General features: G+C 49.0%; 1 protein-coding gene and 1 long non-coding RNA gene across 8 annotated transcripts in view; one reads left to right on the forward strand and one right to left on the reverse strand.

Annotated features, from left to right (window-relative positions):
• NAV2 (neuron navigator 2) overlaps positions 1-24,738 on the reverse strand; it is a 726,136-nt gene that overhangs the window by 74,548 nt on the left and 626,850 nt on the right. For all 7 annotated transcript variants that reach the window (XM_077866218.1, XM_077866214.1, XM_077866215.1 and 4 more), the window contains one exon: positions 5,162-5,300. In XM_077866218.1, the coding sequence (XP_077722344.1) occupies positions 5,162-5,300 (139 nt within the window). The remainder of the gene's footprint in view (positions 1-5,161; positions 5,301-24,738) is intronic.
• Positions 14,121-24,738, forward strand: part of LOC144294540 (uncharacterized) — a 38,770-nt gene continuing 28,152 nt past the window's right edge. Inside the window, exon 1 of the long non-coding RNA XR_013361898.1 lies at positions 14,121-14,641. This is a non-coding gene — a long non-coding RNA (uncharacterized LOC144294540). The remainder of the gene's footprint in view (positions 14,642-24,738) is intronic.

The raw sequence follows: 24,738 nt of genomic DNA on the forward strand, positions 1-24,738 counted from the left end.
GGAGTACGGGAAACTTAGCACGCCACCACATTCCGGGTTCCTGTATTAGCTATTCTTCGCATGTTCCCATACCTTATTTTCCCTAATCAAACTGTAGTGATGCTAAGAGTAGTGGCAATGACAACTAGCGTTACTAAGCACTTATTATGTGCTAGGTACTGGGCCAAAGGAAGTGCTTTTCACGGATCCTTTAATCCTCACCAAAAATCCATGAGGAAGTTAGAGTTCATAGACTCCATTTTACATAAGAAAACTGAGGCACAGAATATATTAAACAGGGAACGCCTGGTGGCTGAGCAGTTGAGCATCTTCCTTCAGCTCAGGGTGTGATCCCAGGGTCCCGGGATCGAGTCCCACATTGGGCTCCGTGAATGGAGCCTGCTTCTCCCTCTGCCTGTGTCTCTGCCTCTCTCTCTGTGTCTCTCATGAATAAATAAAATCTTTGAAAAAAAAAATAGAAGCCAGGACACTGCCCTCTTCGTGCCCACATGCCCTGCAGATCAAGAAGCTAAACTGGCTCAAGTGTCAACTGCAGTCATCACAGAAGTGACTATCGGCATCAGCATCATCACCTGCCACTTCTCTTGCTAGGGAGGCGCCGTGTCCTGCACACATTACTGGATCATCTAACCCTCTGAGCTTGTACTATAATCCATACTTTAGAGACCAGGAAAGTACAGGGGTGAAGAAGGAAAGTAAGTTGCCTAATGTCACAAGCAGCAGCACCAGACGGAGCAGGTGAGCAGAAGGGGCGCCCCTCCCTGCCCGCAGCCAAACCCTAACCCTGCATCAGCCCAATATCCAGGGAACATCTAGAGAGCTCCAGGCTCCCCCGAGGCCACACAGGACGGGAATCCTTGCCACAGGATTCAGAAATTTGCTTGAGTAAGCAAAAATTAAACTCACATGGAATGTGCGTTTCTCACTCCTCCCCCTGTATATTATAAACTTCACAGGCAGTGAAAATGAAAGGAATTTTGATATATGCTTCTCTGTACCTTGGCACCTGGAATGGAATCTTCCACAGACTAAAAAGAAATACTGAATGACCAAGGACATGAATGGATAGATGATGACGTGGGGGAGAGAGAGGTGTTTAAGTCCTCTGGCACTAACACACTGCCCTAGAAATAAAATGCTGCAAAATATAAAATGAGCTGCAAAATACATTAAGAACAGTCAAGCCTTGGTTACTGACATGAATGGAGGAAGGAGGCAGAGGGACTGGTAATCCAGAGGGAGGGAGGGAGGGAGGAAGGGAGGGAGGGAGGGAGGAAGGGAGGAAGGGAGGGAAGGAGGGAGGAAGAGAGAAAAAAAGAAACTTGTGAGCACCTACTGGGAATGAGACACTGTGAGAGCACATTCAGGTAATGTGTTTCCACGTCACTACCACACTCATCCTTCCAGACACCTCTAATTCCCATGATTTTACGGACTAGGAGGCAGAAGCTTGAAGAGGCTGATTGGCTTATCCAAGGATGCCACAGAACCAGGAGCTCAACCCCAACTTCATTTTTTTTTTTTTAAAGATTTTATTTATTTATTCATGAGACACAGAGAGAGAGGCAGAGACACAGGCAGAGGGAGAAACAGGCTCCCTGCGGGGAGACTGATGCGGGACTCGATCCCGGGACCCCGGGGTCACGACCTGAGCCAAAGGCAGGTGCTCAACCGCTGAGCCCCCCAGGGATCCCCTCCACCCCGACTTCATTCAGAGCCTTCACCTTCTCCCTGCCTCCCTGGTGTGGCCGCCCAACTCCCAGTCCCCAAGGGGGGTCCGGCAAGGGGCCATCGCACCTCCTGCAGGGACATCCTCTGCCCAGCAGAGGAGCAGTGATCGGAGGCCAGATGCCAGAGCCCTGGGCACGGGTGTCCCCCCCGAGGGCACCCTCAGCGCCCCTCAACACCCTGGGGGAGGACAGTCACTCACAGACAAAGGGGACTTTCACCCCTGGAGGACCGCTCCTCTGCCAGCCGCTCGGCTCACCAGGCTGCTCCTTAGGCTTTGGGACCACAACCCCCCGGTCCTTGGAGGGGTTTCCTCTTAGCTGATCCTCAGCAGCTTTTCCAGAACGCCAACCTGGCCAGGCTACCTGTCCTCAACTGCTCTCAGGGCAGCTGCGCCAGGCCAGGTGCTCTGGTCTGGGACGTGCCACCTGCCACCCGGCGGATCAGGGGAAACCAGTGTGACAGAAACGTGAACGAGCCTTGGGGAACGATGGCAGAGCACATCTTCCCGTTGCCTGGTGCTGCTCCTGCTCCGAGAGGAGTAATGGCCCTTAGCCTTCCTCGGAGTGGTAGGAGGGGAGGGGAGGGAGGGAGGGGGGAGGAGGGGAGGAGGCTGCCATTTACACGGATTCAAATATTTGGAGATACTCCCTGGACAGGAACAAAGGGATGCCCAGAGAAACCACCTCCCTAGGAAACTCAGTTAACTATTGGTGCGAGTCTGCATTTATCTTATTCCAAGACCTGCTTGCTTAGTTTTTATTTAACTATTTTCAACTCAGGTGGTTTTATAGCAAAAAAATAAATAAATGCACCAAAAAATAAACCACAACCCAATGAATATTAAACTCCTTACATGCCTTGAAATTAACCTCCTGAACCTGATCAAAAGACATGTTTGTGGAGCCTTCTTGAACCTTTTCTGACGTGCCATTTTCTAGATGAAAGCAAAGAGCTGGTCAAGGAGGAAGGGGTTCTGGCGTTGACCCAATCTGAGTATATCAGATAGGAAGTCATCTGTAAATCCCAGATGCTTGCTCTGTATCAATGTGGAGAACAGATGCCAGTTCCAGCTTTGTGGGAGGGAAAGAAAGACAAGGAGATTTTCTAACACTGTGTTGTTGGCTCAACCTGCTTTGAGAAAAAAAAAAAAATCGAGAGTCTTCCTACCTCGAAAGTAAACAAAAGAGAAACCTAAAGATTTACTCCTCTCTCCCTCCCTCCCCACCTTCTTCCTCCCTCTCTCTCCACCCCTCTCCAACCCTGTCTATGGGTCTCTCTCCTGCCTTCCCTCCCCACCTTAGTATCTAAGGAGAGTCTAAAAGTTTGGTGGTTATTAGTCTTAGAAATTAGAAAGACTCTCAGAAAAAAAAAAAAAAAAAGATTCATGTCCACAGAGGATAGGAAGGCTGGTGACTCTCCTGACAGTTGGCAGGGGGGGCAGGTGGCAGGGACACAGGCCGGCTGGCCATTTCTAACTGGAGTCTCATCATGGGTCCAGCAGTGATCACTCTCAGGTCACGTGGCTTAGGTGATTTTCTTTCTGTCTTAAACACCCTTGCATTTACTTATTTTTTAATCTAATGTATATGTTTATTTATATGGTGGCATGCATGTATGCTTCCTCATAATTGGGTTAACTCCTTAATTAAATCGATAATCATGTTTCCTTTTCCTCCTTATAGTCCCTAGCAGCTGGTAAAATATTATGTGGTAGCTCTTAAAAACATCTTTTTTTTTTTTCTTGGCTTAATCACCCTTTTAAGTTGAGGTATAGCATTCATATGCTATGTGCACAACCTTCAGTATGTTTTCTAAAATTAATACCCTTCCATAACTATCACTCAGATCAAGATACAGAAAGTCATCAGCACCCCCAAAGTCTTGCGCCTCCTTCTTTCGGGTAGTGTTTTTTCTTCCACCACCAGCATCAGCACCACAATTCGACTCTCCCTCAACAACAGTTAAAAATTCTGGCGAAAGGGCAGCTCGGGTGGCTCAGCGGTTTAGCGCCGCCTTCGGCCCAGAATGTGATCCTGGAGTCCCAGGTTCGAGTCCCACGTCGGGCTCCCTGCATGGAGCCTGCTTCTCCCTCTGCCTGTGTCTCTGCCTCTCTCTTTGTGTCTCTCATGAATAAATAAAATCTTAAAAAAAAAATTCCGGCGAAAGCACAAATTTTCAAGAAGTCACAGGCAATCCCAGAGGTGACACCCAACGTATTTCCTCAGGCAGCCAGATGCCCACATTTCTGGTGGGACACGAGTACTCCCACACTCTGACGCATTCTTTATTTAGCTCTGTCCTCAAACAACAAACAACGGCAAAAGATACCTTGGAAAGCACAGAAATTTCCAAAGACTGCTCCTCTCTTCGCAGAGAAACAACTGAGAAAGGAAGCGGGTGTGGAAAAGATCCCAGGCCACAGGAGCCAGCGCCACCACGGCTGACCAGTCCTCGGGCCCGCCGGTCCCAGCCTGGGGCCTGCCTAGGCGGGTGGCACCTCCCTCTTCCACTAGTGAAGTGGGCTTGCTAGAACCAGCCCCTCTGGCCACCCAGGAACGCTGTGAGGGGGAGCGAAAGCACCCACATGAAATGACTTCAGAAGCAAAGAGAAAGTAGCACGGTATCCGGACAGGAGATCTCAAGAGTGTTGAACACTCAAACCCCTCGGGGGCTGGCAGGTACGCGGAGGGTGCAGCTGGCCAGGAGCAGCGGTGGCACTCTGGGGCAAGGGCTCCCTGTCTGAAGGGGACAGACACTTGGATACCTGGTGGCTGTGGCCACGTGGAGAATGTAGGCTCGAGAGAGCAATATATTCTGATTTTTTTAGGGGAACCACAATCTCATTTTCATGTGAAATAATGTGATTTTTAAATTTGACCAAGGAATCTGGTCTGAAAAAAGAATGCTGCCATAAGCCAAAGGACAAATATCAGCACGAGGACGCGAGATTCAGACCAACAGTTCCCAACCTCCGGTCAGGACATGCTGGTCTCCCGGGCAGGGTTCTCAAGGTGTGCTCCCACCCCATCACTCTGGAGAGATCGGCATGTGCCCTGGACAGCAGTGGCTCGCTGTGGCTAGGAGGGGACACACACTCCAGGCGAAGAATGACCGAGTCCAGCCTCCTCTTTAAAACAAAACAATCCCCAAAACCAAAAAACAGATTCTGAAGCTGAGGTCCAGCAAGGAAATAGGGCTTTATCAAGGCCTTCACAGAGACAACGAGCACTCCCCATCCCCATCTCCAGGGCCCCATTGCCTGACCGCCCCCCTTCCTCAGCAGGCAGAGGTCGGGGCTAGTGAGATGAGAGCACAGGCCTCACTCATCTCGTGGACCTGGGGATGTTCCTCTCCCCTAAGGGGCCCCCTTGGTCCACCAGGCCAAGGCTCCCTGCTGGCAGGGGCACCGCGGGAGGAGCCCATCGCTTACCTGCACATCCAGGTTTTTGCGAGAGGAAGCAGGGGTGTTGGCATAGGAACTGATGGAGGAGCTGGTGTTGATGTCATCGGTGCTGAGGTTGTCTATGGTGTCGCTGATCCCGCTGCTGACGGAGCTGCTGTCATCCCAGCTGCCGAGACAAACACACCCTGAGCACTGGAACCACACGCTGGGTCAGCTCAAGCCAACAATACGGACCAGTGCATGCCATCCCCGAAGGCACCTTGTGTCACAAAGCCCCAGCCAGGGCCCTTTTGCCCCCAGTGTGACTCATCTCAAGGGCACCATCCATCCTTGTTCTGGACTGGCAGCTGGATGAAGAGGCTGAGACGCACATTACCCTCTAACAGAGGGTGCTCTCTTGAGCAGAGGGGGCTGCAGACTCTATGTACCTCCTACCCCATCCTCAATGCCATCCTGGGAACTCTGTGGAAGCCAAGGGCTATTTCCCAGACCTAGTGGCACAGTGGTGGGTGTGGGGACTACGGCTGGAAGCACTGCGGAGCCTCAAGAGCAGCACGCTCCCCGGGGGCACGGGAAAGATGAGCTGCTGGATGAAATTCTCAGGACTCCACTCCTGGAGTGGAATGCCAAGGGAAGGAAAGCTACCCAAGCCGGCAGAAACCTGTCAAGGCCGTTAGCACTTCTAACTCGCAGAGCACCCCAGGGTACACCTAAAATAGACTTTACGTCCCCACCCACAAATCCAGAGGCTACCCCTGCCCCTCAACTCAAATCTCCAAGCAATGGTTTTTCTTCTTTCTCTTCCTCGTCTCCCACCACCACCAAGTCCTTCAACCCATCACCTGGTCCTAAGCACCTCTACCTGCAAAATGTACGCCCCCCTCCCCCAATGCACTGGCCACCACCTCTGCTGGCGCCCCATGCTTCCAGCTGCTCCCAGGTCTGCCTGGGTTACTGCAAAGAGGCCACTGGGCTCCAAGGCAACTTCTCCCTACCAATCCATTCTCCTCACAGCAGCCAGGACCATCTTTCTGAAACACAAATCACATCCTATAGCTCCACTGCTTAATACCCTCCAGGGGCTTGGCAGACACTTAAAGCCCAAGCTCCTGACTCTGGCACTTAAGACCCTCTGATCTGGCCTCCCTCCTCAGTCCTGCCTCCTGCCCACCTCTTCATCGCCGGCTGGCTCTAGTCGCATGGGCTCCTGCTCCTTCTATGCCAGCAGGGTTATTGTGTTCAAGACTCTACAGCCGGTGTCCCTCTTCCTGGACACTTGCCCTTGCCTCCTACTCAAGTGTCACCTGCTCAGAAAGGCCTCCCCTGGTCCCAGTATCTACAAGCCCAACCTCCCCATCCCAACCAAACCTGCTACATTTTCTCATTTGTTTGGCTGCAGGGTGGCAGGTATATAGCAGGTGCTCAGAAGATACTTGTGCATTTAAACTCAGGGAGCGAGGGGCACCTGGCTGCATCAGTCAATTGGGCGTCTGCCTTCAGCTCAAGTCATGATCTCGGGGGATTGAGCCTCACAACAGGTTCCCTGCCATGTGGGAAGTCTGCTTCTCCCTCCTCCCCTCTTTCTCAAAGATAAATTAAAAAACCTTTTTAAAAAAACCTCAAGGGAGTGAATAATTGAGTACAGTACAAAGTAAGCTTCCAACATAAATGTAACTTGATCTACTGGATCCAGTGGGGAAAAAAGTAAGTATTCTCGCTTATCTATTGTACAGGTGGAAATGCTAAGGCTTAGAAAAGTAGGAAAGGCAGGGTGCCTGGGTAGCTCGGTTGGTTGGGCGCCCGACTCTTAGTTCCGGCTCAGGCCGTGGTCTTGGGTCGTGGGATCGAGCCAGGGTCAATCTGTGTACTGAGTGCCTGAGATTCTTCTCCCCTCCCTCTCCCTCTGCTCCCCCCACCCCCACGTGTGTGTACTATCTCTCTCTCTCTAAAATTAAAAAAAAAAAAAAAAGGTTAGAAAGGCAAAGTTGCACTAGACCAGACAGCCAGTAAAAGGTGGAATAGGACCGGGATCCAGCCGTTCTGACCCCAGAGCCACCTTCTTTACTGTGATGCCAAACAGCTTTCCATTATGTCAACTTCCAGAACAGACATGGCTCACTTTCTCAGGAGGAAGCCGAGGTTTGGAGGGCCTCCCCACAACGGCCAACTGCACATTCCTGTCTCCTGCTGCACAGTGATGCTGCAGCAGTGTCGACCTCACTTTGTGGGCCATGTCCCCTCCACTTTCAGGCACACAGTGCATGCTTATTAGACTCCTCTGGACCGAACTCATGTGGAGAGGAAAGACAGGTGACAGACAAAAAGTCACCCCCAGCTGTGGGCTCTGAGCTCAGCCCCCTCCCCCAGCTCATTCTTGGACAAGTCTCAACATCTATACCTCAGCTTCTTCGTAGGTGACGTGTGGATCATACCCCTAGGCTGGGAATCGTGTAAAGCTCAGAGAGCATGACCCAACAGATGGAAAAGGACCCAAATCTGTTCTCACGATTACCAAGAAGAAAAAAAAAGAGTCACAGGAGTCTTTAATTGCATCTGCTCTCTGGGGTTAGCAATTTAATACATCTAAAATGTCCTATAATCCAGGGAAGAAGAAAGGGGATTGAAGAGAGGAGTGTGGCTGGCAGGGAGGAAGGCGGGAAGTTAGCAACAGATGCCCATGAATCCAAGCCCTAGAGTTTTTGCTTTGAAATTGTACCCGTTCCTCCCGTATGGCCTTTCAACACCAAGCTGTTATTGCAGAGGGGCATGTGGCACTTATTGTACACACGATTCTTCTCACATCGGTGCCCGGAGCATCTTGGGGCTGCCCTGACTGAGCAGGCCCAGACGGGGAGAAGCCAGTGATTGACGCCATGGAAGGTGGGAGTGGGGACGCCAGTGATGAGGACGGAGGGGCAGTGACACCGAGGTGGCCCCGGCTGAGCAAGAGCTGTCTCTGTGCCAGACACCAGCTGTCCCCGCATTCGGAGAACCAGCCATGTCTCCCTCATTTCTGCATCTCTTGGGATACTGGCAAGTCCATTTAGATATAAAAATCGGTTACTCCGAACTTGTCCTTTCCCCCACATTTGGGGTGTAAGTACTTTTCTACGGAGCACTTAGTACTGAAAGTACTTCAGGAGATGCTCTGGGATAACAATGCTGCCCTCACAAGGGAATGTGGGCCAGATGCTGGCTCTTCTGTGCCCCTCTTAGACAGTTGTCCATAAACCTCTTCACAGCTGTCAAGGGCTGGAATAATCTCTAACTTGGCCTCAAATTATATTCCCTCAACCTGTGTGACCACACAGGAGAGCTGAGAAGAATAAAGTGCAACTCTGGAAGAGATGTGGATGGGGCTTGAACCTCCAGGGGCCACTTCATCCTCACGTGCCTGGGAAGGCAGCTAGTACAGAGAGAAGCAGAGTCAAGAGGAATGATGTCATGTGAGCACCCATATCCAGCCGTACCTGAGGCCCTGGGAAGCCAGAAGCACCTCTCGGAGGCTAAAAGTGAGAATCCATAAATTCCTTTCTTTTGCTCAAACCTAGTTTGCTTCGGTTTCTGTCACTTGGTATACTGGTGCTACTAAGGGGGAACTGCCATTTGTCTGTAAAATGACTCCAGACAAGTGGCTGAAAAGTCAGCCAGGAGAAATGTAGAAAGTATGCAGAATTCATTCAGGCAGTAAGAACATTAATGCATCCAATCAAGTGGCAAAGGAAGTTAGGTACAACCTGCACCCGGGGTACCAAAGTCCAATGACCCAGGTCCGGGTGAGCAATGTCGAAAAGGGTTACAGACATGGATTACAAGGGAAATGCGAAAGGAACACAGAGGATCTGTGTTTGCTGTGTGGTGAAACGAGATTCCAGCCAAGAGGCTCCAGGGACCCGGGTGACGCAGCAGAAAGAACTACAGTGTATTCAGCTACGGCTCTGGAACCATCATTCTGGAATACGACGTGACCATCCTTGCATCTTGCTCTTGAATCCAAATGAGAAACACCGTATGATGATAAGCCTATTCCCTTTCGTTGGGATCAAATGGCTTTAAATCCTCGGGAAGTTTTTAAAAAGAGGAAAGGAGATGAGGAAGTAAATCATAACATGAATACTTAAGTACAGGATGAAATCTCTGTGATCACTAGGATAAATCTCTGTATATTTATAATACTTAGAAGAATATGGGGCATATTAAAGAAGCTAAATAAAAACAGTCCTCTGATTTCAATTGTAAATGAGTCCTGATTTCTGATCTGAGATTTTTAAGATGAAAGGTTTAAGGATTGGGAGAGAGCCTGTAAAAAAGAATTACAGTGTTTGAGAAAACTTAATTTATGACATTTTAACTTTAGTTTATTTGATTTGCCAGAGTTAAGTGCTTACAAAGATTTTGCTTGTTAGGCTGGTAAGTCCACCCTGTCAGATGTTTGAAGAGCTTGAGGAAACCAAGCATGTTAAACTTATGAATGCACTCTAAAATATTTAAGGAAACTTAATTACCCAAGTTTCCAAACAGCACTAATTGTCAAAATTCAATTTGTTCAATCTAAATTAACAAAGTACTAATCAAACAACAAGTGGAAATCATCTTAATTGTTTTACAAAAATACTTGATTTATAGATGAGATGTGTAAGGAAACCTAGGTTTAAAAATCAAAGCTTTAGGGACACCTGGGTGGCTCAGTGGTTGAGCATCTGCCTTCGGCCCAGAGTGTGATCCTGGAGTCCCAGGATCGAGTCCCACATTGGGCTTCCTGCAGGGAGCCTGCTTCTCCCTCTGCCTGTGTCTCTGTCTTTCATGAATTAAAAAAAAAAAAAAAAATCAAAGCTTTAATAAATGGAATAGTAAAACCTAATGAATTCTAAGATGTTCTTTTGAGGCACAAAAGCACTCCTTAGACATTTAGAAAACTATTAGAGGAGGGGCACCTGGGTGGCTCAGTTGGTTAAGCATCTGCCTTTGGCTCAGGTCATGATCTGGGGGTCCTGGGATGGAGCCCATGGGCTCCCTGCTCATTGGGGAGCCTGTTTTTCCCTCTACCTCTGCCCCTTCCCCTGCTCATGCTTTTCTCTTTCTGTCTCTCTCAAATAAACACATAAAATCTTAAAAAAAAAAAAAAAAGCTATTAGAGATTTCCTTTTGAGAATGAATTAATGATTTTTATAAGATTGACCAGAAGAATAAGTGAGCCCAAGAGAGCACACCTCCTCTCTTTACTAATTTTTCCCACTCATGTTCACCTTTGCTCTGCATTGCAAGACTTCTAAAGCTACTCCAAAGCTGCTCCCAAAATCTCAGGGGGAACACTGTATTCGACGTCCTTGGGAGATGAGCAGAGCCCAGCAGAAGCTCAGGCTCTCCTCCTGCCTCACAGGCTATATGGTAGGAAATTGAGAGGAACATGGGATATAGACCTTGGATGGTCCCCCCCCCCCTTTTTTTTTAAATTTCAAGACAGCATATTATGTTTATGTCCTATAAATTTTTTGGCAGAGACAGCTAGAAGATGCCTCCACTGATTCCTCAGAACCATCAATGCAAACACACTGCTTCCCTGCCAGATGAGGCACGCCCCTTTTTCTGTACTCCATGAAATGCCCCCATCGGTGCAGTCATACAATGACACAACTGAAGTTACAAGTGATCAGATATGAAAACCTTCACCTACTTGGAGCCAGTGGGTGGGTGGAAGGATGCCATCAAACATTTGCCATTGTCCTTCAAGACTCTTCAACTCAGTATTTTTGGATTCTGAGCCAGGGACCTTGGATTCATTTGTTCATCTTACCCAGTCGGCCAGTACCTCTATGTGTCGGGCATCATGTGAGGCACCGTAGGGTACAGCGATGACACCCAGTTGTCCCCACCCCTGACAGCGAGGGCAGTGGATGTGACACACACACAGACACAAGCCCAAACACAAATGTAAATGTAAAGCAGGGAGAAGAGCAAAGGGTACAACTAGAAACTGCACAGGTTCCACACATTTCTACAGCCTCTGATATCTCCTCAAGCCCCCAGCCAGGTGCCAGCACAGGCAATAGGAACAGTCTGCAGCGTGCTGGATCCCAGGCCCACCAACGCTCTCTGCTACGCCACAATCTCTTTAAGGCACGGAAGTGGCAAGAGCAAGGGACCAGGGGAGCCAGGCCCTGACCGCAGCCCTCCCCAGAACTACTACAGAGTTTGGGTACCTCATTTTCTCTGTAGGCCCCAGACTTCCATATAATGAGGGAGCTGGGTGCAGCCATCCCAAAGGTCACTTTCTAACTGACATCCTAAGAGTTTAAGCTCAGAGAAAAAGTTAGTACGGTGGCAAATGGGCACATGGAAGGTGCCTATGGTGGGGCGCCTGGGTGGCTCAGGTGATTGAGCATCTGCCTTCAGTTCAGGTCATGATCCCAGAGTCTTAGGATCAGGGTTCCCCCCACTACATTGGGCTCCCCACGGGGGGCCTGCTTCTCCCTCTGTCTCTACCTCTCTCATGAATAAATAAATAAAATATTAAAAAAAAAATAAAAGAAATCGCCTGCTAGCCAACCTAATCACAAAAGAATCTCCACCAGCTGACAGCAATCAGGTGCATCAAGAAGAGACCCTATTTTGGCCAAAACCAAGGCCTCAACTGTTTGCCACTTCTAAAAATTCGGATGTGAAAAGAGCCTTGAACAGCAACCAGAAAATCCATTCAAAAATGGAAAGATCCCTAAAGCCAGGAGGCTCCTGTTTCAGTCTTACAAGACATGCTGACATCACCTTGTCAGGAATTCAAATGCCACTCAAAAGGCTTAAAGCACAATTTTAACAACCAAACACAAGCTATCTGCTATGAAGAACGCAGGTGAAAGCATCATAAATTATTTTAGCTCCTCACACTCCCTGTTCTCCTCCCTGTCGTGGGGAGTGCACATTCCACAGAACCAAGGAGAGAAACCTGCCTCCTCCAGTGCACCCCCTCCCTGAAAAACCACCTCTAAATCTGGACCCATTTGTAATAACAAGCTCTTCCGGGCAGTATCCAAACTGCAGCAGGAATTTGTAATGGTCCTGAATTACTGTGATTTCATAACTTCATCTCCCATGAAGCAAAAAAGCAAAAACGGAATCCCAGGGTTAGAGGGATGATTGAACGGATTTTTCCACTAGGATTTACACACCCATGCGTGAGGAATCCTGGGTTTCAGCAAAAGACTCCAACTCTGAGGAATTACCGAAGGTTCTGGAGGGTCATTACACTCCTCGAACGGACGCCCTGTGAGATAATGTTGTTGACTCAAGGGAAAGACATGCTAACCAATGTGGTAAAAGAAAAGAAAAGGAAAAATCAATCCCGTTGCAGATACAGAGGTGTTCTCTGCTCACTGATAAACCACAGCAGGTTAGCAGAGAGGAAGTACTGGCACTGTGGTTCTCAAAAGCAGTCTTCACAAGCAGCAGCTCCTAACAACCCTACCCCCAAGCCCCAAGACTGGGTCCACTTCCAGAAGGCCCCCAGCGCCCTCAGGCGCAGTCTGGGCCAGCCCCTGCCCCCCCTTCCAGCCTCTCTCCCGGGGGCTGAACGCACGCTGCAGAGCCACCTTGCAGCAGTGTCCCGGCCTTACCTGCTTACTTTTCAAGTTCTGCCCCAGAATCACAGCAGAGCTCCTTTCCCGGCCCCGTGCCCCCCGCCAGACAGCTGTATTCAGTTGCAAAAGCCCAGACTGGTGGAACTCGTTTTCTGGCTATTGTTCAAGGCAATTGTTCCCGTGAAACCCCAGGGCCCAAGCGGAATGAGATCCTTTGGTGTGGATGAGTGAGCAAGCCCAACTGGAGGCTTAGTAGTAACCCCTGGGGAAGGGAAAGGTTTTGGCTACCTTCATTTCCCACTAGACAGGTATGTTAACTATTTCCTTCCCGGGAGGTATTCTCAAGAGCATCACCTCCTCCGGCCACTGCAGGAGGGCCTACTAAGAAAATCCACCTTCAAAGAATGCAAAGAGCACTCCTGCGGAACCCCGCCTTTCTTTGCCAATCTGGGAATGATAATAAGAGAAGCGGCAACTTGGAAGTTCAAAGTTGTGCCAGACCTCATGCTAATTACATGCATTATTTCACTTAATCCTCACAACTCCGTGATACAAATAACACTCACTGATGGCTTGTTTATGTGCCAGGCCCTGTTACTTACATTTTCTCTGGGTACTAACACTATACCCATTTTAGAGATGAGACTATTGAGGCTTGGAAAGAAAGGCCCAAAGGTCATAAACTGCGAATGTTTACAGATCCACGAGTGCGCAACCACCTTGTTCATTTATTCATCTGACTCACTTTACTCCACACCCATCAGGTGTACTGTAATGACTTCAATGTTTTCCACAAAAACGTTGCAAAAGCCCAGACTGTATCCCCCCAAAAAGGGGATACAGTTACTCGAAAAAAGCCACAAGCAAGCCTCTTCTCTCTAGATTTCACCTTCTGAAATCAGCCTACAATGGTTTGCAAAATGGCCCAGAACTTGAGTTTGAATGAGAGTACGGGTAGAAACAAATCCCAGTAAATTTAGTCTCCTCTAGCAGCGGGACAGGGGCCACGAAGCCCTGGAGGCTCCCAAGGGAGGCAGCACAGCTCTAGAGAGAAAAGAAAGCAGATTTATTTGAACCTTGGCTCTACCATTTAGTTGGTCGGAGCACCCTCCCCCCCTCACCCCCCCCCCCCCACTCTCGCTTCTGCTCCTCAGGAAACCCAGGCTGCCTTCTGTGTGATCCGGTGCTAACACCAGGCCTCATGAGCTTCTTGTGGGGACCAAATCAGATCTGCAGGCACTCAGGAGATAACCAGCTCATGTCAGCTGCAGCACAGAAGCTGGGGAGCCTGAAAAGAGCCGCAGGAAGGAGATACAGGCCCAGGTTACGAAATCGATGATAAAGTACTAGGGCAAGAACTTGCTGTGGCCACTGTGTCCCAGGGGAGAGAAGCAAGCTTCTACAGACGGTGCCAGGTGCAAGGCCAATCATTTGGGGGGGAGAAAGAGAGAGAGAAACAAGAGCCCCATAAAGAGGGCTGCGAGGGGATTTAGCAGCATTCAGAATGCCAGGGGTTGAGTTTCACCCCACAGCACCTTTGTCCCGTTTTGGTAACTCATTCCCCCGGAGCAAGTAGGTGGTCCCCTGAGTAAGCGTGAAATTCCTCCCTTTGGCTCCAGGGGCTGGTGGGGCTGGAAACCCCAGAGGGATGCCTTATGGCCTCATTGTTACAATAGGCACCGGCGTGTCTGCTGACCTCAGCTACACAAAGCCCTCTCTCCTCCAAGGCTCCTCCAGAGAGGGCTGCTGACGCTTGGTCCACTGCCGGCCAGCTTTTGCCAAGAGACCGCAGCAAACCCATCCTGGTGTTCTCTTTACCAGAAGATGTGTGCTCCCCAAACACGAACAGACTTCAGCACGGGAGATATAGCTAAGGCAAATCATAGCCAACACTTACACAGAGTGACAACTCCCATCGTGGGATCTGGGCACCTCGGTAAGTACTCTACACACACTATTCACGCGCTCCTCTCTCTTACCCTATGAGGCACAAACTAGGAATGTTCCCTTTTCGTAAGTGTGGAAACTGAGGATTCTAGAGGCTAGGCAATCTGCCCAAGGTGCCAGAGCTAATAAATGCAGCTGGACGGCAACTTAGATCTGCCTGACTCTAAAACTCAAGCTCTTCATAACCACATTAATTCGACCAAAGAGCAGAGGGAAGGATACTTTAAAGTGGATCCCAGTCCTATAAGAATTTACAACTCCCACGTGGTACCCAAAAAGCCCAGGACACTTTTTAATGCAATCACATTATTATTAAAACATCTCCAAGAAGGCAAAGAAAAGGAGGAAGAGGCAAATCCCAGACAGGGCATTGGCTGGCTGCCTTAGGTCTGAAGTCGGTGGAGAGGGAAGTGGAATCCCACCATTCCCATTTCCTACCCCACCACACACTCTCTCTCTCACACACACACACACACACACACACACACACACACACACAATGCTTAGTTCCCTACACATCTTAAGAGGTCTGGGAACCTGAATGCACAAAACAACTATAACCACCTTGGGGCGGCTGAGAGAGGCGGCTGGCCCCCAGAACCAATCCAGCCTCATTTTGCAGTTTGTCAGGGGCCTCTTCTGGGGTAATGGGGAAGGGAAGAGAAACACTTCCCACTCGGGGCGCCTGGCTGGTTCAGTCTGAAGAGCATGCGACTCTTGATTTCAGGGTCGTGAGTTTGAACCCTATACTGGGTGTAGAAATTATGGAAAATACAAACTAAAAACTAAAAAAAAAAAAAAAAAAAAGAACCGAACCAGAAATAACCACTCAAAATCAGCTTTGCAACCCAAAAGCAGTTCAGACCTAGCTAATTAGCCAAGCCCAGCACACATGTGAGCTGCTAGTGCCAAGCTTGGGTCAGCATTAACATGCCGGGTGAACAACTCTCCCTCCAGGACTCAATAAATCCAGCCTCTCGGGAGGCAGTCGGAGTTCCAGGGCACAGTCCCAGCAGCCCAAGGCCAGCTCCGAGGCCATCAGCTGTCCCAGATTTGACTTCTACTTGGGCTCCTGCCTTGCTGACCCAGGTACAAGCACAAATCCAGTCACAGGTCCATCCACCAGCCCAGAAGCCGCAAAGAGATCAGAGAACTCCCAGGTGGGTCCTGCTGCAAAGCAGAGCTGCTTCTTAAAATACCCCCCACACCCTCTCAGAAACAAGCAGAATCTGAAAAGCTCAGGAAGGCCACGCTTGCCAGGATCATGTACACTTTGGTGAGTCCTCTGCAACAAAAAGTGCCCTTCATTCAGCTGAACCCACGTTTAAACTTGTAGATTAAGCCATGCTGAGCCATCTGCCAAGCCCAACAAGGAAGGCAGAGTGGTGGGTAAACCTAGGTTCCCATGCCAGCTTCGCCTCTTATTAGCTGGGTGACCTTGAGCGAGTTATTTAACCTCTCTTAGCTCCCACTGCCATGCCTCAAAATCGAGGTAATATCGCTGGCTTTGCAAAGAAAATTAAATGAGACCATGTCTGTGAGATGCTTGGCTAGCACTAGGCGATAATGAACATTGTTTTCTCTTCCCCTTGTCTGGCTTAAAAATAGAAACGTTTCTCTTTGGGCAGCTTTTATAGCAGCCCTAGCGAACAAGAAAAGTACTCATACTTAAATCTCCCATGCTCTCTCTCCTGGAGCCCAGTTTCCAGAAAAAAACCCACCCAGTAATTTGCAGTATTAGTAAACACAACCGCAAGTTCACCCGGCTTCTTAGATTCCAAACAAAACCTCCAACTGCTAGGCATTTTCATCAGGGCCCTCCGAACCACCGCAGCCCTTGCCGGGGCCCACACCGCCTCTCTCCAGCTCTGCCTCTGCCCTAACTGAAAGGTCTCCCTCCAAAAGCCTGGAGTAAGGATTTAAGGCAGCTGGGTGATCACCAACCGGTTTTTCAGTCTCAACAGCCTAAGATTTGATAAGACGGTCTGGAAAAGATTGACATTACTCAAACGTCCAGGTGGACCAAGGACATTTATTTGGGTTAATGCTCTGGGCTGCCCCAGAGCTATCAAGGCTAGAATGAAAGGAGCCGTGGTGGCTGAGAAAAGGATGCTGGATGCTGGATTCCTGGCCTGTGGCTCCCCCACCACAGAGCAACCCACTCCGCACCACCCCACCCCCCCCAGGATTTTGGCAGCTACACCACCGGTTGCCCTGCTGGGTTTCCAGTATCATCCAAGGAACGGTAAGGCTGGACACACAGCACAACCCGCCCCAGGCCCCAGAAATTTTAGGAAATCATCCTACCTGGTCAGGTTCCCAGGCCAGAGCATTTCACTACATTGTGGTCCTTAGAGAAAGCGGACAAAGAAGCCGAATGAATCCCCCGGTGGCAACTCAACCCGCCAGCCAGCAGCCAGCAGCCAGCAGCCCGCCAGCCCACGTTGGGCCAGGGAATCCCGGGCACCCAGCAACTCCGCTACGAAAGGACCAGTCAGACAGGGATCACTGTTCCCCAGCCCGGGAAAGAAATCCGATCCACCAACAAAATTAACCCCTTAAGTGCCGAAGGAGCGAGAGGTCAGGCCCCAGCGCTGGTATCAAGTCAGCTGTGAAAAGTTTCAGCGAAGCAAAAGCTAACACCGAACTCCGAAACCATTACCGTAAAGCACCTAGTGGGAGGGCCTTCGCCGTGGTCCCTGGGGAATCTGCAACAATGGGTCAAGCTGAGTAACATCTAAATGTGAAAAAAAATTTTTTTTTAAAACCCCGTGGACTGTGCCAAAACGTTGGGGAGAAAAATTTTTTTTCAGCCAAAAGTGCTACTATCAACAATGACACAAAATCACTGATAACACTTCTTAGCTTATTCCACTGACAATTGAAAGGGAAGCATTTGATTGAAATGATCAGCCTACGAAGATAACTTCTGAACCTGAAAGGGAAAAGATACCTATCTGTACAGTAAGGGATGACGTATATAATTTCCGGTGATGTCAATTTTGATGCAGTGCCAACAAAAATACGCATTAATTCCTGATGCTACTTTTATTTTCAAAGGAAGCTCCGTCTATGCATCGCTGCTTTAAACATTACGGTACGAAGGCTGGGAGGGGAGGTGGGATGGGAGAGAGTCCCAGTTCTGGGATGGGAAGGGGTTGCACCGACTAATCCCTATTAAAACCTGTAATCAAGGAATTCAGAAGGAACTAAGTAAACAGATGCCGTGAACAATGAACAACTGTTTTACTCTTGAAAATTCAAAAGCGAAATTATGTTATATCCACAAGCTTTTATTTTAAAATGAAGAAGGATTAAGATGCTCTCCAAAACTCCAACTCCCTCTCCAAAAATCCTACCAGTTGGCTCCTGGCAGCTTTCAAAGACTCACGAAGAAAGGCTCCCTTCCCACCCCCACCCCTTGGCTTGGGCAGCCTCTCCAGAAGGATGGGGGCGTAGAGGACTGTGTGTGTGCGCGCGCCTGTGTGTGTGCACGCGCCTGTGTGTGTGCACGCGCACTGGGGGGGCCAGGTAGTAATAATAGTGGCTCCAAGCAGGGTCTTGTGTGGTTAGAGTTTGCTCAGCAAACAGAAGCCTTTCAAAGGGGAACGAAGAGCCATTCCTCCCCCAACCAAGAGGGAGGGAATAAAGGGTCAGCTTGGAGAGGAAACAGGGTCTAGTGGGGCTTCCCAGGTGAATGCAAAGGCAAACGTGTCCAGGAGCATAGATTGTAATCTGGAAGGGGTCCCAACTGAAGTTAATCATTCACATCTCATCTCTCAGGGTCCTCCCCCGCTTGGAAAAAATGTTGCCAGCATCTGCAGTGGGGAGTGGGAGGCAGAGGCCAAGGGGTGGGGGAAGGATGAATTTGGGAGGCGGTGTGGTTCAGATTTATTGAGACAAAAAGTGAGGATGGATCCAAGCTCTGGCTGACAAAGATGTTTTAAACCATTTCGCGTATCTTCTGCATCGTCCCTGGAACTGGATGTATCTTCGTAACATGGCTTGAGAATCTGGCTGACCAATGTGTTAATTTGGGTGGAATGGGATGCTGACTATATACATGGAGACCCATATATATGTATATATACATACACATACAAAAGATTTCCACTGTTAGCTGTACTTGTTCCTTGTCCTTATTTTGGGCAAATATATGTAAAAATCCAGATTAACCACCAACACCAACATAAATTAAGGGCAGCCTATCCATTCAGTCATTCATTCAACTAACAGATATTTATTGAGCATGTGGTACATGCCAAATCACTGTTCTAACTGCTGAGGATACCATAGTCAAAAAATATATATAGACAAAAAATTCCCTATATTAATGGAACTTACCTTTTATTTTTATTTATTTATTTTTAAAAGATTTTATTTATTTATTCATGAGAAACAGAGAGGCAGAGACACAGACAGAGGGAGAAGCAGGCTCCATGCAGGGAACCCGGACATGGGACTCGATCCTGGGTCTCCAGGATCACGCCTTAGGCTGAAGGCAGGCGCTAAACCGCTGAGCCACCTGGGCTTCCCTGGAACTTAACCTTTTAGTGGTAGAACTATAAATGAGAGAAAATATAAATTACACAGTATATTAGTGATAAATGCTAAGAAGAAAAAGTAATATAAGGAAGATGATGTGATTTGGGCGGGGGGGTGTTGTCTGAAATTTATCATAGGATAGTAAGGGAAAGCCTGCGGGGGGAGGGGGGGATGATTGTTACTACAGACCTGAATGAAGTATGTTAGTTGGTTATGTGAGTATCTGGGGGTAGCCCTTCCAAGAGAGGAAATGGTCAGTGCAAAGGTCCTGAGACAAGATACAACTTGCACATTCATTCCAAGAACCCAGAGCCAGGTGTGGCTAGAGCAGAGAGGAGAGTGAAGCAAGGGGAACCTAGGAGATCAGGTCAGAGGGGCCAAGCGAGAGGGAGATAGACACGAAGAGAAAAGGATGCTTAAGGAGAGCCTGGTGAGTTGCTGTAAGCATCTTGGCTTTTCCACTCACAGAGGAAAAAAAAATTTTTAAGAAATCTTTTTTTTTTTTTTAAGATTTTATTTATTTATTCATGAGAGAGACAGAGAGAGAGGCAGAGGGAGAAGCAGGCTCCTCGCAGGGAACTCCCAGGCCCCAGGATCAAGACCTGAGCCGAAGGCAGACGCTCAGCCACTGAGCCACCCAGATGTCCCATCACAGAGGAAACTTTTTACAAGGTCAAGTTTATCACACAAGATGATGTGCTGGGTGTGTGTGGGGTCATTTCTCAGTCCTCTTTCTGTGGTTAAAAGATTCACATCTTCAACACCAAACCCTCTAAATTCTTTGTAGCTAGAGGTTCAAATTTAGCCAGGGCTTTCCCAGGCTATGAGAGATACTAATCAGTGAGGTTAAGAGATCCAACCACAGAGGGAGGGGGAAAATCAGAAGGTGGGTCATCCACCTCCTAGAGAGCCGATGCCCTTTGGCGCTTTTCAAAGAGCCAATCCTCCTGTCACTTCTGACCCTGACTTCTAAACAGGGCAAATCCCAAAGACCTTCAAGAACTCACAGCCTTTTTCTCCACAGAAACAATGTTATCAATGCTCCCAAGGTTCCCAGGTTAATTCATAGGGCCATGTTGTAAACCAAAAAGGCGCTGATAAACCCTGCCCAGGTACTGGAGAGTAGAAGGAAATATTATGTAATGAGAGAAAACAAAACCACTGAAGTAAATCTAAAAAGCCGCTCACTTAGGTCTAATGAGTATTTTATTAAAGCAACAGTAAATCAGGGTACCTTGCTCATCTCCTCAACATCATCAGTTTTGCCCTTATTAGCTCTCTCCCACTGGCCGACTCACCAAACCAAACACAAATCCGCTTCAACCCCATGTCCCAGGGACGCCAGGGTGGCTCAGTGGTTGAGCGTCTGCCTTCGGCTCAGGACGTGGTCCCAGAGTTTCAGGATCGAGTCCTGCATCGGGCTCCTGCAGGGAACCTGCTTCTCCCTCTGCCTGTGTCTCTGCCTCTCTCTGTGTGTCGCTCATGAATAAATTCTTTAAAATCTTAAAAAATAATAATAATAACCCCATGTCCCAATTCTCCTCCTGGACCACACCAGTCTTTGCTCCATGTTCCAACAAAACACGCTGTCGGTACTCCGGCTCCTGTGGCCTGTTCCCCCTCCAGTCACACTCGGTCCCCACCACTGCAATGGAAAAATGTTTTCTTTCTCCCGAGCGCTGATTGCTTCATTCCTGCCGAAGCCCGCGGCCTACACCCCGCTGGAGTTTTCAGAAGCACGTAGCGTAGTGGGCAGCTTGCTCCTCCTTGACTGGGTGCCCTGGGGGCTCCCCCGCCCGCATGGGCACCTGGTTTCTTTCTCCTTCACTGCCTGCGCCTTGGTCTCCTTTGCTCACCTCTTCTCCTCTCCAGATCTCGAGGGTTCTGGCCCTCGGCCCCTCTCTTCTCTACCCGGTTTTTTCCTAGGGGATCTCACCAAGGGCTTCACATTCTAGACACAGACGGGCAAGTCCCAAGTTTGATTCTCCAGCCTGGCCCTCTTGGGGTACGTGATGCATCTCTAATCTATCGCCCCTTGTACAAAACTCTTGCTTCCAAATGCCAGCTTGTCCGCACTCCCTCTCCCAGAGTCCTCCCGTCTCAGCCAACGTACAATTGTCCTTAGCCATCCTCAGTTCTCTCTTCCCTTACTGCCTTCTATATAATCCATTAACAAGTCCTTTTGGCTCAATTCCTCCCCAGTACCCCATGAACCTGGTCATTAGTCAGTATCTACGGGAAGAAAGCTGTGGTCCACGCCACCTCCCTGATCACTCAGCCTTCCCTCCTGCCCTGCTGGGCTCCATCCTCCACACAGCAGCAACGGGCACGTTCTTCAAGTGTACATCATGTTGGGTCGCCTTCTGCTCAAGGCCCTCCAGTAGTTTCCCAGGGAACTTGGAATAAAATCCAAATTCACTTAAAAGGTTCTACATAATCTGGCTCCTGTCTGCTCCCTCTGCCTCTCTGCCCCTCTCCTTCATTATGTGCAAATAATACAGGGCCTGGGCCCTCCAATGTACCACCTTCTTCCCATTTTAGAGGCCCTGCGCTGGGGCTCCTTCCTCCTGGAACGCCCTCCTCGTCCTCTCCGCAGGGCTGCCTCCTTCTTGTGGTTCAGGTCTTGATTGGGGGGTCTCTTCCTCAGGGATATCTCCCTAGACTCTGGCCCAGTTACTTTCTACCCCATGATACTTCCTGGGGCTTACCAGTTAGCACATTATCTTCTTTGTTGAGGAGGGATGTTTGTATTTTTTCAAAAGTAAGCTCCTCGAGGACAGGAGTGAGGCCTGCTTTTGTTCTGAGGGATCTCCTCCCGGTGCCAGTGGAACCACTGATGTGGTCTTGGACCAACTGGGTACAGGAGGATTAAACAGGGCACTGAACACTCTGTGCGGTCTCCTGGGGACTCCTGGTATTTTCAAGGACTTTAGCTTCATGGTTCTTAATGTTTTATTTGGCCAAAGACCCCATTTAAGAATATGATAGAGGAGGGGCACCTGGGTGGCTCAGTGGTTGAGCATCTGCCTTTGTCTCAGGTCTTGATCCCGGGGTCCTGGGGTCAAGTCCTGCATCAGGCCCCCTGCAGGGAGCCTGCTACTCTTTCTGCCTGTGCCTCTGCCTTTCTGTGTCCCTGGTGAACGAATAAATAAAATCTTAAAAAAAAAAAAAAGAATCTGATAGAGGGGTACGGGAGGGGTGCAGCAGTTGCTTAAGCATCTGACTGTTGGTTTCAGCTCAGGGGTCATGGGATTGAGCCCCATGTTGGGCTCTGCACTCAGTGTGGAGCCTGCTTGATTTTCTCATTCTGCCCCTTCCCTGCTCTAAAATGAATAAATAAATCTTAAAGAAAAAGAATCTGATAGAAGCAGTCTCTATCCTGTTACTGGTCAGCCTCTCTGTAACAAAAATGCATACAGACGTCCCTTTGCATTTAATTTCAGGGGATTCACTGACCCCCTGAGGCCTGTCCATAAATCCCAGGTTAAGAGCAACTGCTTCTGAGTTTTATGGCACTGACTTCACACAAGGTCCAGTCCCACTTTTATCCTATGCTTGTTTCCTTCTTTCAGGAGCTAGTCTTAGACTCAGTTGTGTCACTTTCTACTGGCTTGCTAATAACAAAACAAAAAGAGAAGGCAGGCAGGCTCTCCTGGGTGGATGAAAAGAAGGGGAAGAGGTTAAAAGATCCATGCACACAAGAAGCATCTCATTCCTGCTGTGGAATTTTACGGAGTGTGATGGGCCCTAGATGATGGGAAGCGGAGAAATACTCCGGGGGGCTTTAGCCTTCAAAGCACAGAAGTTAAATTGGGAGTTTATGATTTTAACAAAAGTCATAAGAAACTAGGTAGCTTTGGGATAGAAAAAGAACAGCATTCAACAAATAGCCACCGAGTATCTAACCTGCACCAGACCAGACTTTAGGAAAAAGAGGGCAAGTGAAAGAAAATGTGGCAGCTCTGATGGGGCCACAGACTCAGAGGAGACAGACCAGGAAAATCATTCTGGATGTTATGGTAAAAGCGATGAAGGAAAGAAACAGGGTGCTGGGAGACGGAGCCACAGGAGGCGGCTCCTGGAAACAGAGCGGTCAGGAAGGCATCTCAGGAAGTGATATTTAAGCTAAGATGTGAAAGATGAGGGGGAGCCAGCCAGCCAGCCATGCCGAGGAGGGAAGCCAGGTGTTCCAGGAGGAGGGGACGTCAAGTGCGAAGGCCAGCGAAGGCCAGCGGGAGGGAAGAACTGTGTGTCTGAGGGACCGAAGGGCGGCTAGCATGTTTAGAGCGTGGGTGGGGAGGTGTTAATGGACAAGCAAGGTCAGCCCCTGCAGAACTCCAAACCCATTAGTAACAAGTGATCCCAGCGAGGCATCAACAGAGAACTTTGGAGATGTGGTCAGTGTGCCGCTGCCCCTCCAGCCTTCTTTCTCCACTTCCTCAGTTCCTTTCTGGGGTGCAGAATCTGCAGCATAACTAAGAAATCTGCCTTTCCCGTGGAGGTGCTTGTGCAGACTCTCTGCTTCCCCTTGTTCCTGGGCCCAGCGGACTCTTTGCACATACGTGCAGTAGGGTCCTGCCCTATTTCTCCAGTGGGGAGCTGATACTGCCCTCCAGTCTCATTACGGAGGGAGTGAGCTGCATTTCAGCTGCAAATCTTTCATCTTGTGGACTTGGAGTTTCTGTCACCTTCCACTGGTTAATTCTTGAGATTGTCTGGAGCCCACACTTGTGGGTCCTCACATGTAAAAGTAAACATACTCCTCGTCTTTAAACAAAAGGCTTGGGCAGCACCAATGGCCCAGCGGTTTAGCGCCGCCTTCAGCCCAGGGTGTGATCCTGAAGACCCGGGATCGAGTCCCACGTTGGGCTCCCTGCATGGAGCCTGCTTCCCTCTCTGCCTCTCTCTCTCTCTCTCTCTCTCTCTCATGAATAAATAAAAATCTTAAAAAATAAATAAACAAAAGGCTTTATTCATCAGGAAGAGTAAGTATCCAGTCTGTTCTTCCTGTTTACTCCCCTCCCATTCCAAATCTGAAACCCAAGGCTTGTTAACAAATCTTGGACAGGGAGGCCTGGGGGATGTGAACATTGGTTTCTCCATCTTTGGCCTAAAATCGAAATGCAGACATGCCATCCTCCATCCTCCATCCGAGGTGCCTTTTCTGACAAGATGTCTGTTGGTCAACTACAAATCAATTCCAAAATGATGGCTTTTCCAACAGAGGACACGAGGCCCAAGTTATTTTCAGTGACAACAATAATTCAAATGTATAGACTTTACCACCTACAGATCTCCCCTCATTTAATTCTCACAGCTATGCTAACATGTATCATTATCCACAAATCAGAGAAAAACAGACTGGAACTCAGAAAATTGACTCATAGTCATACAACTGCTAAGAGACAGATTGAAGACCATATCTTCAGATGCTTCGAATCTTGTTTGGCCGCCAGGACACCACATTGCTTAGGGTAGTGAACATTTCCAACAGATCCCACTAACACATTTAGTCGGCCAGGGCCACTGACAGGTTATCCC

Source organism: Canis aureus, chromosome 23 (genome assembly GCF_053574225.1).
Source record: "Canis aureus isolate CA01 chromosome 23, VMU_Caureus_v.1.0, whole genome shotgun sequence".
NCBI lineage: Eukaryota > Metazoa > Chordata > Mammalia > Carnivora > Canidae > Canis > Canis aureus.